This window comes from Coregonus clupeaformis, chromosome 15, assembly GCF_020615455.1.
Source record: "Coregonus clupeaformis isolate EN_2021a chromosome 15, ASM2061545v1, whole genome shotgun sequence".
Lineage (NCBI taxonomy): Eukaryota > Metazoa > Chordata > Actinopteri > Salmoniformes > Salmonidae > Coregonus > Coregonus clupeaformis.
In genome coordinates, this window is record NC_059206.1 from 65207690 (window position 1) to 65223216 (window position 15527).

The window sequence follows — 15527 nt, forward strand, 5'->3', positions numbered from 1 at the left end:
CTCTCTCTCTCTATCTATCGCTCTCTCTCACTCTCTATCTATCTCTCTCTCTCTCTCGCTCTCTATCTATCGCTCTCTCTCTCTCTATCGCTCTCTCTCTCGCTCTCTATCTATCGCTCTCTCTCTCTCTATCGCTCTCTCTGCCTTTTTCTTTCTCTTTCTCTCAGTTCACCACGTTACAGCCCAATTGAAATGCTTGACAGGCACTGTCAAGGTCTGTCTGTCTGTCTGTCTGTCTGTCTGCCGGTTACCGGAGGAATCTTATCTTTGTGTGGTTGAAGGTCTCCACAGTGACCGTTGACGTGTCACACAGGAGGAGCAGGGAGTTGCGTCAGGGACAAGCTGATATGTGGAACGGCTCACATCAGGTTTACTTGTTGTTGTTGTTGATCCTATATATATGGTCTAACCTTGACATGGTGTTGTCAACATGAGGTAGCGGTATTGTATCAACTAAGACAAATTAGTGGATTGAAGGAGTAACAGTCGAATGAAGGAAGAGTCCAAGTCTCAGAGCTGTGTGAGTGGTTAGTTCCCCAAACAAAATGCTGCTTTCAACATGATACTACTCTCTACCATGATGGATATCGGGTGCCATTTGGGACGTAATCACGTTCTCTGAGGTGTCGGAATAACAAGATCCCATATCCCAGTATTCTCCTTATTAATCCTGCTTTTAAGACCCTTCTTGTTCCCAGACAGGCTATCCAGTCCAACCATTTATCAATCTGATCCCATATCCCAGTATTCTCCTTATTAATCCTGCTTTTAAGACCCTTGTTGTTCCCAGACAGGCTATCCAGTCCAACCATTTATCAATCTGATCCCATATCCCAGTATTCTCCTTATTAATCCTGCTTTTAAGACCCTTGTTGTTCCCAGACAGGCTATCCAGTCCAACCATTTATCAATCTGATCCCATATCCCAGTATTCTCCTTATTAATCCTGCTTTTAAGACCCTTGTTGTTCCCAGACAGGCTATCCAGTCCAACCATTTATCAATCTGATCACACTGACTTCCTAAGTCCAGATAAGTCCAACTCAAGAAATGTCAACCAAAGGATCCATGTAGGCTAGGCTACTGCATGTAGTGTACTGATGGAGACTGGTGTTTCCCTCCCTTTCCCCAACACACTTCCTGTTTTACTCCTCCCTCCCTTTCCCCAACACACTTCCTGTTTTACTCCTCTCTCCCTTTCCCCAACACACTTCCTGTTTTACTCCTCTCTCCCTTTCCCCAACACACTTCCTGTTTTACTCCTCCCTCCCTTTTCCCAACACACTTCCTGTTTTACTCCTCCCTCCCTTTCCCCAACACACTTCCTGTTTTACTCCTCCATCCCTGTCTGTCCTCAGGATATCAAGCAAAACCAAGGTTAGTCTGTCTGTCCTCAGGATATCAAACAAAACCAAGGTTAGTCTGTCTGTCCTCAGGATATCAAACAAAACCAAGGTTAGTCTGTCTGTCCTCAGGATATCAAACAAAACCAAGGTTAGTCTGTCTGTCCTCAAGATAACAAGCCATGATTAGTCTGTCTGTCTCAGAATAACAAACAAAACCAAGGTTAGTCTGTCTGTCCTCAGGATATCAAACAAAACCAAGGTTAGTCTGTCTGTCCTCAGGATATCAAACAAAACCAAGGTTAGTCTGTCTGTCCTCAGGATATCAAACAAAACCAAGGTTAGTCTGTCTGTCCTCAGGATATCAAACAAAACCAAGGTTAGTCTGTCTGTCCTCAAGATAACAAGCCAAGGTTAGTCTGTCTGTCTCAGAATAACAAACAAAACCAAGGTTAGTCTGTCTGTCCTCAGGATATCAAACAAAACCAAGGTTAGTCTGTCTGTCCTCAGGATATCAAACAAAACCAAGGTTAGTCTGTCTGTCCTCAAGATAACAAGCCAAGGTTAGTCTGTCTGTCTCAGAATAACAAACAAAACAGGTTAGTATGTCTGTCCTCAGAAGCTGTTTTAGGTTGCAGGACTATAATATATATCCTCTCGTCCATGTCTGTCTCGGTGTCTTACTGCAGGACTATAATATATCTCTCGTCCATGTCTCTGTCTCGGTGTCTTACTGCAGGACTATAATATATCTCTCCTCCATGTCTCTGTCTCGGTGTCTTACTGCAGGACTATAATATATATCGTCTCTGTCTTATTGCAGGACTATAATATATCTCTCCTCCATGTCTCTGTCTCTGTGTCTTATTGCAGGACTATAATATATCTCCTCTTGTCCATGTCTCTGTCTGTGTCTTACTGCTGGACTATAATATATATCGTCCATGTCTCTGTCTCAGTGTCTTACTGAAGGTAAACAAACAGTAGTAGGATCACATGATGGATCACATGACACGCATCACTTGAAGGGACAGCCACTGTTCTGTCCCGCACAGACCCCGACCGTTGCCCTCCGCTGTATTGGAGAGCCTGTCGTGGAAAGATACAGCTCTGTCTCTCCCAGTCATCTCTGTCCCCAGATCTGTCCTTATCTCCTCCACGGACCATGTCTGGGTCCAGCTGTTCCACTGCTTTTACGACCAGCTGCTCTCCCCACCACCACCATGACTATCACCTCCTGTGTTTCTGGGTAGGATGATGCTCTCCTTGGACTGGAGCAGTCTCTCCAGGCAGGGCGAGCTGATCTTCCCCGACGGAGGCCCTCGTCGGTGGGCTCGGGGTCTGGCTTGGCGGGGGTGGGTCTGGAGGTTGGGGTCCATGGTGCTCCCCTGGGTGTCGGTGCTGGAGGAGACCGCGTCGTCTTGGGTCTGTTCCTGGAAGTCGGCTGGGTGGTTGGATCCCAGGGGGCAGGCGGTGGAGGGCCTGCCCAGGCCTGGTGGCTCTTGCAGGGCTGTCTCTGTCTTGGAGGAGCAGATGGGGACAGTGTGGAGACATTTGAGATAAGTGGCAGAGGAGTAGAGGAAGGAGCCAGGCAGGGGGCCGTCCGAGGCTCGCGGGGCTGGGTGGTGGTCACCCTCTGGGGGGGAGACGACTGGAGGAGAGGCTGGAGGTGGTGGGTGGGCTGGGGCACGGTACTGCTGTGGAGAGACAGAAAGAAATAGGTTAGGTTTGTATCTCTTTGTCCACCATGAAGAACTGACTACAAAGGATAGTAGAATACCATGACTGCCATTCTTCCTTAACAGAGGCATTATGACATCCTGACTGAGTATATTTATGTCGCATGCTTTCAAATGAAATTCTAGACTCCAGAGTATTATAATATAAAAAAATAATATGCCATTTAGCAGACGCTTTTATCCAAAGCGACTTACAGTCATGCGTGCATACATTTTTGTGTATTGGTGGTCCCGGGGATCGAACCCACTACCTTGGCGTTACAAGCGCCGTGCTCTACCAGCTGAGCTACAGAGGTGATTACATAATAACATCTTCTGAGGGGGAGTGAACAGAACAAACAGAACCAATCGGTCTGGCGTGAGAGAGGAACATTGGGTTCTACCTCCTCCTCCTCCCTTCTCTCCTCCTCTTCCTGACCTTTACCTGTCCTCTAAGACATTCCTCTGTTGTTTTTCAGTCCATTGTCTTATGGAACATGACACCTCTATAATTCCTCTCCACTGTCAAGATAATTGTAATCCCTTCTTCCTGCTATTCTCAGGATCATGGGCTATTTTAGGCTCCTCTCCTCCCTCCCTTCCTCAACTCCTACCTGTAGGGTTGCGTTCCAAACTACTGTACTGAAAGTGGCTGCTTTCCAATGTTCCTACTAGCATAGCTACCACATAGAATAAGTCATTGTTCTGGACATGCATTCTAAATGGAATGCTAGTGTGAATATTGGAACAGAGCTCCCTCCTACAGTCTTTCATCAAACCTCACTGTTAAAGACGTTTACCTTGTGTCTCTTAGCTGGAGTGCTGTGGTCTTCCTGGCTTTCAATGTGCTGGTCTGGGTCTGGGTGAGGGTCTGGGTCTTGGCGGGCTCTGACTTGAGGAAACCAGCAATGGAGCATCTCTTCCATCTTCAGGATGACACTGACGTAACGCTCACTGGAACAGAACACAGAAAATAACAGGATTTAGAACACAGAGAAAACAACAGGGTTTAGAACACATAACAGAGAATAGAACAGGGTTTAGAACACAGAACAGAGAATAGAACAGGGTTTAGAACACAGAACAGAGAATAGAACAGGGTTTAAAACACAGAACAGAGAATAGAACCGGGTTTAGAACACAGAACAGAGAATAGAACCGGGTTTAGAACACAGAACAGAGAATAGAACAGGGTTTAGAACACAGAACAGATAATAGAACAGGGTTTAGAACACAGAACAGATAATAGAACCGGGTTTAGAACACAGAACAGAGAATAGAACCGGGTTTAGAACACAGAACAGAGAATAGAACAGGGTTTAGAACACAGAACAGAGAATATAACCGGGTTTAGAACACAGAACAGAGAATAGAACAGGGTTTAGAACACAGAACAGAGAATAGAACCGGGTTTAGAACACAGAACAGAGAATAGAACCGGGTTTAGAACACAGAACAGAGAATAGAACCAGGTTTAGAACACAGAACAGAGAATAGAACCGGGTTTAGAACACAGAACAGAGAATAGAACAGGGTTTAGAACACAGAACAGAGAATAGAACCGGGTTTAGAACACAGAACAGAGAATAGAACCGGGTTTAGAACACAGAACAGAGAATAGAACAGGGTTTAGAACACAGAACAGGGTTTGGAATAAGAGTTAACACTGAGTTGTGGACTGGCAGGTTGAGGTAATGATGTCATCTGTTGTACCTTGTCATGAGCATGGGCAGCATTTTATAACCCAGTGAACAACTAGACGCCAACGGATGAAGGATAAGAGATATTTGTTTGAGGTTTGAGTTCGACTAGGTCTTCACTGGAGCGTACAGACACCACACAGAGCAGAGCAGTGGCTCCAAACTCAAAGCTAACGACCACCACCATTCCATAATGTAGTAGAAAACCACACAGACACATTCTGTTCTCTCTCCGTTTTATCTGAGGATTCTTATACAGAGAGAGGACCGTGTCCCAAATGACACCCTATTCCCTATATAGTGCACTACTTTAGACCAGAGAATGACACCCTATTCCCTATGTAGTGCACTACTTTTGTCGAGGGTGCCATGTTGGGAAGCGCCCAGAGCGAGAGTTGGTGATGACGTAAATGTCAATGAATAAATATGCCACAGGTTAAGCGTGTTCTTACGTCTGTGTACATTCCAAAGCGCCAATGATCTTATCTGTACAGTCCATTCTGTCTCTGACCTAGGCATGCATGTTTATCTCTCCAGGAGAAATGTGACGTGATGCTGTGTGATCCTGTGTGCTGCTGTACAGTCAGTCACACATGCTGCATGCCCCTGTCCACACGTGGCAGCGAGGGAGGGAGGGAGGGAGGGAGGGAGGGCCCCTGTTCCTTCCATTCACCGCTATAAATAGCCAGTAAACCCTGAGGCCGTTCGCCTGCCTACCTACCGCCCCGTAGTGGCCTCGCTCAGTGTGTGTGTGTGTGTGCCCTTCTGTAAGCAGCCAGTGGGATTTAACACTGTTTCACCAACACCCATCTCTCTCTCTCTCTCTCTCTCTCTCTCTCTCTCTCTCTCTCTCTCTCTCTCTCTCTCTCTCTCTCTGTCTCTCTCTCTCTCTCTCTCTCTGTCTCTCTCTCTCTCTCTCTCTCTCTCTGTCTCTCTCTCTCTCTCTCTCTCTGTCTCTCTCTCTCTCTCTCTCTCTCTCTCTCTCTCTCTCTCTCTCTCTCTGTCTCTCTCTCTGTCTCTCTCTCTCTCTGTCTCTGTCTCTGTCTCTCTCTGTCTCTCTCTCTCTCTCTCTCTCTCTCTCTCTCTCTGTCTCTCTCTGTCTCTGTCTCTCTCTGTCTCTCTCTCTCTCTCTCTCTCTTCCTCATCCTCCTCTTTTATATCTTACTGATGACAGAGACATTATTAAGCTGGGACTCAGTCTCTCACTACAGCAGCGAGGAGCTAGCTATCCCCTCTCCTCTTCCTCCTTCCTCTCCTCTTCCTCCTCCTTTCTCCTCTTCCTCCCCTCTCTCCTCTCTCCTCTTCCTCCTCCTCCTCTTCCTCCTCCTCTCTCCTCTTGATCTTCTCTTGTCCTCTTCCTCCCCTCCTCCCCTCCTCCTCCTCCTCCTCTCTGTAGTGGGTTCAGACTATTCTAGGTTCCATAATGAAAAGACACACCTGCTGTGAGCTGCTCTGCATGTGGTCTGATTCCTCCTCACACACATACAGATTACACTCCTGTCCACATTTTGTTACGTTACAGCCTTATTCTAAAATGGATTAAATAAAAAAAACATCCTCAGCAATCTACACACAATACCCCATAATGACAAAGTGAAAACAGGTTTTTAGACATTTATGTACACTTATTCAAATAAAAAACAGAAATACCTCATTTACATAAGTATTCAGACTCTTTGCTATGAGACTCGAAATTGAGCTCAGGTGCATCCTGTTTCCGTTGATCATCCTTGAGATGTTTCTACAACTTGATTGGAGTCCACCTGTGGTCAATTTAATTGATTGGACATGATTTGGAAAGGCACACACCTGTCTATATAAGGTCCCACACCTGACAGTGCATGTCAGAGCAAAAACCAAGCCATGAGGTCGAAGGAATTGTCCGTAGAGCTCCGAGACAGGATTGTGTCGCGGCACAGATCTGGGGAAGGGTACCAAAAAATGTCTGCAGCATTGAAGGTCCCCAAGAACACAGTGGCCTCCATCATTCTTAAATGGAAGAAGTTTGGAACCACCAAGACTCTTCCTAGAGCTGGCCGCCCAGCCAAACTGAGCAATCTCGGGAGAAGGGCCTTGGTCAGGGAGGTGACCAAGAACCCGATGGTCACTCTGACAGAGCTCTAGAGTTCCTTTGTGGAGATGGGAGAACCTTCCAGAAGGACAACCTTCTCTGCAGCGCTCCACCAATCAGGCCTTTATGGTAGAGTGGCCAGACGGAAGCAACTCCTCAGTAAAATGCACATGACAGCTCGCTTGGAGTTTGCCAAAAGGCACCTAAAGGACTCTGACAATATTCTCTGGTCTGATGAAACCAAGATTGAACTCTTTGGCCTGAATGCCAAGCATCAAGTCTGGAGGAAACCTGGCATCATCCCTACGGTGAAGCATGGTGGTGGCAGCATCTTGCTGTGGGGATGTTTTTCAGCGGCAGGGACTGGGAGACTAGTCAGGATCGAGGGAAAGATGAACGGAGCAAAGTACATAGAGATCCTTGATGAAAACCTGCTCCAGAGAGCTCAGGACCTCAGACTGGGGTGAAGGTTCACCTTCCAACAGGACAACGACCTTAAGCACACAGCCAAGACAACGCAGGAGTGGCTTCGGGACAAGTCTCTGAATGTCCTTGAGTGGCCCAGCCAGAGCCCGGACTTAAACCCGATCTAACATCTCTGGAGAGACCTGAAAGTAGCTGTGCAGCGACGCTCCCCATCCAACCTGACAGAGCTTGAGAGGATCTGCAGAGAAGAATGGGAGAAACTCCCCAAATACAGGTGTGCCAAGCTTGTAGCATCATACCCAAGAAGACTCAAGGCTGTAATCACTCCCAAAGGTGCTTCAACAAAGTACTGAGTAAAGGGTCTGAATACTTATGTAAATGTGTTTTTATATATATATATCTATATATATATATATACTTTTATTTTTTGCAATAATTTCTAAAAACCTGTTTTTGCTTCGTCATTAAGGGGTATTGTGTGTAGATTGATGAGGGGGAAAAAACAATTTAATCAATTTTAGAATAAGGCTGTAACGTAACAAAATGTGGAAAAAGTCAAGGGGTCTGAAAACTTTCCGAATGCACTGTAACAGTGGGTTAAAGTCCCGTTAGCCTCACATACAGATTACACCCCTGCCCACATAACCGAGGGATAAAGTTGGTTAGTCTCATGCATGTTAATAGTGCATGGTGACTCCGCCACAGGTACCAGCCAGCTGACTAAAACTGAGACTGTGTCTGTAGCTGGTTCCTGTGGGTTTCTGGTTTTCCCTGGCCACTGTGCTTCTGCTTCTGCATTGTCTTCTCTTTGGGCTTTTAGGCTGGGTATCTATCTGTAAAGCACTTTGTTACAATGTAAAAAAAGGGCTTTATAAAATACAGTTGATAGAATTTGCAGTCTCCTATGATAGTAGTTGTAATTTCTCATCCCAATACCTTCTGGATGGCCGGTGGTGTTCTGACGAAGGCTGGCGTTTCTATACTCCTACAGAATGTACAGCCCTTCCTCTGGTAACAGACAATCAAGTGTTATCCAGCCGAACCAACTCTGAGGTGCCAACACCTGCTGTTTCCACGGAACAGATAACACACATAAAACTAACTAACTATAACCACCTGCTGTTTCCCAGTCACTATAACACACATAAAACTAACTAACTATAACCGCCTGCTGTTTCCCAGTCACTATAACACACATAAAACTAACTAACTATAACCACCTGCTGTTTCCCAGTCACTATAACACACAAAACTAACTAACTATAACCACCTGCTGTTTCCCAGTCACTATAACACACATGAAACTAACTAACTAACCGCCTGCTGTATCCCAGTCACTATAACACACATGAAACTAACTAACTATAACCACCTGCTGTTTCCCAGTCACTATAACACACATGAAACTAACTAACTATAACCGCCTGCTGTTTCCCAGTCACTATAACACACATAAAACTAACTAACTATAACCACCTGCTGTTTCCCAGTCACTATAACACACAAAACTAACTAACTATAACCACTGTGATGTCACGAGAGGCTGTGTCCTGGAGGGACGTTACATCCCCCTGAGGTGGCTGCAAACCCAGACAGCTATGGCTCCATCTGCTGGTATGGTCGGGAACTCCAACCCTCTATGGCCAATCTTCCCACGCAGCTGAAACAAATGAGGAGCTGATGAGCTGAAGGTTTGGGAAGGGAAGAGACAGTCTCCAAGCTGGGCTCTCTGGAGGACAAGAGTGCTGCACGTCCACTTCCATGAGGAATATAAGGATTTGGAGATACTTACCTTTGGGAAATACTCACCTTTGGATATATGCACCTGTGGAAATACGTGTGGGACATTTGGAAGGACGTTTTGCTGGGTTGGCCACTAGCTGCAACGTGGAATACAGTAAGACTGGGGAAAAGTTATTTGAGCGAGGGAGAGTTATGATTTTGGATGTGGAAGAGACATCCCTGAACTGTTAACCCTTAAAGAGCCACCAGAGAACAGAATTGTGTTATACTTTCGTTAGTTTCCCAAGACCTTTAATAAAATCCTTGTTTTGGTTGAACCTGGTCTCCTTGCACTACTTGAGCAATCCCGCTGAAAGCTGTGTAGCCTCTCGTGACATCACAGATGGTGGAGAATACGGGCACGCTCAAGCGTTAATAGTGCATGTCAGAGGAGGATACCGAAGGTTTGATCACCCAGTTTTCCAAGTTGGCCGTAGGCTCCCCGCCGACTGAAATGGAGGACATATTGAAAGCCCTTGTTGCTGGCCAGCAAGCCCAGATGCAAGCAAACGTGGCTCTCTTGGAGGAGCAAAAGAAAGCCAACCTTCTGAAGGCAGAGGAATTGCAGTTGCAGAGACAGAGGGTGGTCCAAAATACCCGCCCAATAAAGGCAAGTGACTTTATATCTAAGATGGGAGCTACCGATGACATTGAGGCATACCTGCATGCATTTGAGGCCACGGCCACTAGGGAAGCCTGGCCCAAGCAACAGTGGGTTGGTCTGTTAGCCCCCTTTCTAACCGGGGAATCGCTGAATGCTGTCCGGGACCTGGGCCCTGACCAGGTTACTGACTATGATGCCCTGAAGTCTGAGATCCTCAGCAGATATGGACTCACAAAGTTTGGTATGGCCCAGCGCTTTCACAGCTGGACCTTCCAACCAGACCAACCTCCTCGGGCGCAGATGCATGAACTTGTCCGAATCGCAAGGAAATGGCTGGATCCGCAGAGGAATACAGCAGCGGCGGTGGTGGAGGCCGTTGTGGTGGATCGTTACCTACGCGCCCTGCCTTATGAGGCAAAACGGTTCATCAGTCAACAGGCCTTGACCACGGCTGATCTGACCGTGGAAGCTGTGGAAAAGTACCAGGCCACAGCGGAGATGCTGAATGCTTCCCGAAAAGACCCCAGGAGGGCGGCCCCACCACAAATGGGAAGAACCCGTCCAAAGGACCCCAAGGTCTCGAACCCAGCCACGTCAGGACTTATCCCGGCTCCAGGGGGAGCCAGAAACCAGGCGGGTCCAAGAAGAGTACACCAGGAGGGGGAAACTCGACAGTGTTACCGGTGTGGGGAGATGGGACATATCTCCTGGCAGTGTGGGAAACCAGCCGATGAACCTATGCCCACTGCGGAGTCCTCCAGCTCAGCACCCACACACCGTTTTGCCTCGCTCTTGGGAGTCGTAGATGGCGGCCCAGATCGACCCCCCACCTGCCCGGTAACTGTGAATCACCATGATGTGGAGGCCTTACTGGATTCTGGTAGCCGGGCCACCCTGGTGCGTAAGGATTTGGTGGGCCCAACGTGTCTGACCCCCGGGGAAGGTCCTCCCAGTTTCCTGTGTCCATGGGGACACCAGAGAATACCCCATTACTGAACTTACAATGACCAGCACACGGGGAACCATACACACGACGGCGGGGGTGGTTGATTCCCTCCCCGTCCCTGTCCTAATTGGACGAGACTGCCCAGCCTTTTACCCACTCTGGAGAGAGTCTCAGGAGAGGATAACCCGAGTACCTCGGAAACGGAGAGGCAAGACTCATCCTGGGAAGGCTCCGGTGCAATCCTCCGAGTTACTCACTCCCGCCCGGGCTCTGATAGGGATGGCAGGCGCCCAGACCGACACAGAGACGGAGCTACAGAATCTGGACAAAGAACTGTCTGGTCTGAAGGGGACCGCTGAGAGGTATCGTTTGTTAAAGCAACAGTTAGACATGAAGACAGAAGAGTTAGATATCCTCCAGGCTAAACTCCAACAGAGCTCCTTCCCTAAGCAACAGGAGGAGCTGGAGAGGCTGCGCAGGACCATCGAGGAGTGTGAGGAGACCCTGCGCAGTAGTAAGGAGGTCCAGAAGAAGGCAGAGGAGAAGTACAAGGTGTTGGAGAACAAGATGAAAAATGCGGAGGCAGAGAGAGAGAAGGAACTGAAAGCTGCTCAACAGAAGCTAAACTCTGCTAAAACCAAGGCTGATGCGTTCAGTAAGAAACTCAAGGAGAGACAACAGGAGGCTGAGTCCCTGGTCCTAGAGTTGGAGGAGTTGAAGAGAGAGCAGTCTGGCAAGCACCACGGCAATGCGGACGCCCTCTCCCGGCGTGATGCCTTCTTCGCTGCCTTTACCCCGACGAGGACGTCGGTCCCGAGGAGGGGGATGTGTGATGTCACGAGAGGCTGTGTCCTGGAGGGACGTTACATCCCCTGAGGTGGCTGCAAACCCAGACAGCTATGGCTCCATCTGCTGGTATGGTCGGGAACTCCAACCCTCTATGGCCAATCTTCCCACGCAGCTGAAACAAATGAGGAGCTGATGAGCTGAAGGTTTGGGAAGGGAAGAGACAGTCTCCAAGCTGGGCTCTCTGGAGGACAAGAGTGCTGCACGTCCACTTCCATGAGGAATATAAGGATTTGGAGATACTTACCTTTGGGAAATACTCACCTTTGGATATATGCACCTGTGGAAATACGTGTGGGACATTTGGAAGGACGTTTTGCTGGGTTGGCCACTAGCTGCAACGTGGAATACAGTAAGACTGGGGAAAAGTTATTTGAGCGAGGGAGAGTTATGATTTTGGATGTGGAAGAGACATCCCTGAACTGTTAACCCTTAAAGAGCCACCAGAGAACAGAATTGTGTTATACTTTCGTTAGTTTCCCAAGACCTTTAATAAAATCCTTGTTTTGGTTGAACCTGGTCTCCTTGCACTACTTGAGCAATCCCGCTGAAAGCTGTGTAGCCTCTCGTGACATCACACCACCTGCTGTTTCCCAGTCACTATAACACACATGAAACTAACTAACTAACCGCCTGCTGTTTCCCAGTCACTATAACACACATAAAACTAACTAACTATAACCACCTGCTGTTTCCCAGTCACTATAACACACAAAACTAACTAACTATAACCACCTGCTGTTTCCCAGTCACTATAACACACATGAAACTAACTAACTAACCGCCTGCTGTATCCCAGTCACTATAACACACATGAAACTAACTAACTATAACCACCTGCTGTTTCCCAGTCACTATAACACACATGAAACTAACTAACTATAACCACCTGCTGTTTCCCAGTCACTATAACACACATGAAACTAACTAACTAACCGCCTGCTGTTTCCCAGTCACTATAACACACATAAAACTAACTAACTATAACCACCTGCTGTTTCCCAGTCACTATAACACACAAAACTAACTAACTATAACCACCTGCTGTTTCCCAGTCACTATAACACACATGAAACTAACTAACTAACCGCCTGCTGTATCCCAGTCACTATAACACACATGAAACTAACTAACTATAACCACCTGCTGTTTCCCAGTCACTATAACACACATGAAACTAACTAACTATAACCACCTGCTGTTTCCCAGTCACTATAACACACATGAAACTAACTAACTAACCGCCTGCTGTTTCCCAGTCACTATAACACACATACAGATAACTAACTAACTAACCACCTGCTGTTTCCCAGTCACTATAACACACATACAGATAACTAACTAACTAACCACCTGCTGTTTCCCAGTCACTATAACACACATAAAGATAACTAACTAACTAACCGCCTGCTGTTTCCCAGTCACTATAACACACATACAGATAACTAACTAACTAACTAACTAACCGCCTGCTGTTTCCCAGTCACTATAACACACATACAGATAACTAACTAACTAACTAACCGCCTGCTGTTTCCCAGTCACTATAACACACATACAGATAACTAACTAACTAACCGCCTGCTGTTTCCCAGTCACTAACTAACTAACTAACCGCCTGCTGTTTCCCAGTCACTAACTAACTAACCGCCTGCTGTTTCCCAGTCACTAACTAACTAACTGCCTGCTGTTTCCCAGTCACTAACTAACTAACTAACTAACTAACTAACCATCTGCTGTTTCCCAGTCACTATAACACACATAAAGATAACTAACTAACTAACCGCCTGCTGTTTCCCAGTCACTATAACACACATACAGATAACTAACTAACTAACTAACCGCCTGCTGTTTCCCAGTCACTATAACACACAACTAGGGCGGCAGGAAGCTTAGTGGTTAAGAGCGTAGTGCCAGTAACCGAAAGGTCGCTGGTTCTAATCCCCGAGCCGACTAGGTGAAAAATCTGTCGATGTGCCCTTGAGCAAGGCACTTAACCCTAATTGCTCCTGTAAGTCGCTCTGGATAAGAGCGTCTGCTAAATGACTTAAATGTAAAATGTAAATACAGATAACTAACTAACTAACCGCCTGCTGTTTCCCAGTCACTAACTAACTAACTAACTAACCGCCTGCTGTTTCCCAGTCACTAACTAACTAACTAACCGCCTGCTGTTTCCCAGTCACTAACTAACTAACTAACTAACTAACTGCCTGCTGTTTCCCAGTCACTAACTAACTAACTAACTAACCACCTGCTGTTTCCCAGTCACTAACTAACTAACCGCCTGCTGTTTCCCAGTCACTAACTAACTAACTAACTAACTAACCGCCTGATGTTTCCCAGTCACTAACTAACTAACTAACTAACTAACCACCTGCTGTTTCCCAGTCACTAACTAACTAACCGCCTGCTGTTTCCCAGTCACTAACTAACTAACTAACTAACTAACTAACCACCTGCTGTTTCCCAGTCACTAACTAACCACCTGCTGTTTCCCAGTCACTAACTAACTAACTAACTAACTAACCACCTGCTGTTTCCCAGTCACTAACTAACTAATTAACTAACTAACCACCTGCTGTTTCCCAGTCACTAACTAACTAACCGCCTGCTGTTTCCCAGTCACTAACTAACTAACTAACTAACTAACTAACTAACTAACCACCTGCTGTTTCCCAGTCACTAACTAACCACCTGCTGTTTCCCAGTCACTAACTAACTAACAAACTAACTAACCGCCTGCTGTTTCCCAGTCACTAACTAACTAACTAACCACCTGCTGTTTCCCACTCACTAACTAACTAACTAACCGCCTGCTGTTTCCCAGTAACTAACTAACTAACTAACTAACCGCCTGCTGTTTCCCAGTCACTAACTAACTAACTAACCGCCTGCTGTTTCCCAGTCACTAACTAACTAACTAACTATCCGCCTGCTGTTTCCCAGTCACTAACTAACTAACTAACTAACTAACTAACCGCCTGCTGTTTCCCAGTCACTAACGAACTAATTAACTAACTAACTAACCGCCTGCTGTTTCCCAGTCACTAACTAACTAACTAACTATCCGCCTGCTGTTTCCCAGTCACTAACTAACTAACTAACTAACTAACCGCCTGCTGTTTCCCAGTCACTAACTAACTAACTAACTATCCGCCTGCTGTTTCCCAGTCACTAACTAACTAACTAACTAACTAACCGCCTGCTGTTTCCCAGTCACTAACGAACTAATTAACTAACTAACTGTCTGTCTGTCTGTACCCTTTCTACAGGAACAAAGAGTCAAAGGCGAAGGGGAGCATCAGGTGGTAGAGACATGAACTACTGCAGAGAGTTAGAGAAGAGACATGAACTACTGTAGAGAGTTAGAGAAGAGACATGAACTACTGTAGAGAGTTAGAGGAGAACAGACATGAACTACTGTAGAGAGTTAGAGGAGAACAGACATGAACTACTGTAGAGAGTTAGAGGAGAACAGACACGAACTACTGCAGAGAGTTAGAGAAGAGACATGAACTACTGTAGAGAGTTAGAGAAGAGACATGAACTACTGTAGAGAGTTAGAGGAGAACAGACATGAACTACTGTAGAGAGTTAGAGAACAGACATGAACTACTGCAGAGAGTTAGAGAAGAGACATGAACTACTGTAGAGAGTTAGAGAAGAGACATGAACTACTGTAGAGAGTTAGAGGAGAACAGACATGAACTACTGTAGAGAGTTAGAGGAGAACAGACATGAACTACTGTAGAGAGTTAGAGGAGAACAGACATGAACTACTGTAGAGAGTTAGAGAACAGACATGAACTACTGTAGAGAGTTAGAGGAGAACAGACATGAACTACTGTAGAGAGTTAGAGAACAGACATGAACTACTGTAGAGAGTTAGAGGAGAACAGACATGAACTACTGTAGAGAGTTAGAGGAGAACAGACATGAACTACTGTAGAGAGTTAGAGGAGAACAGACATGAACTACTGTAGAGAGTTAGAGGAGAACAGACATGAACTACTGTAGAGAGTTAGAGGAGAACAGACATGAACTACTGTAGAGAGTTAGAGAACAGACATGAACTACTGTAGAGAGTTA

At 46.4% G+C, this 15527-nt stretch overlaps 1 protein-coding gene across 3 annotated transcripts in view; it reads right to left on the reverse strand.

The window, feature by feature from the left end:
• Window positions 1-2533: 2533 nt before the first annotated feature.
• LOC121583036 overlaps window positions 2534-15527 on the reverse strand; it is a 33858-nt gene continuing 20864 nt past the window's right edge. For all 3 annotated transcript variants that reach the window (XM_041899245.2, XM_041899246.2, XM_045225294.1), the window contains exons 5-6: window positions 3861-4014; window positions 2534-3039 (exon numbers count right to left, since the gene is read on the reverse strand). In XM_041899245.2, the coding sequence (XP_041755179.2) occupies window positions 2536-3039; window positions 3861-4014 (658 nt within the window). In that variant the 3' untranslated portion in view covers window positions 2534-2535. The remainder of the gene's footprint in view (window positions 3040-3860; window positions 4015-15527) is intronic.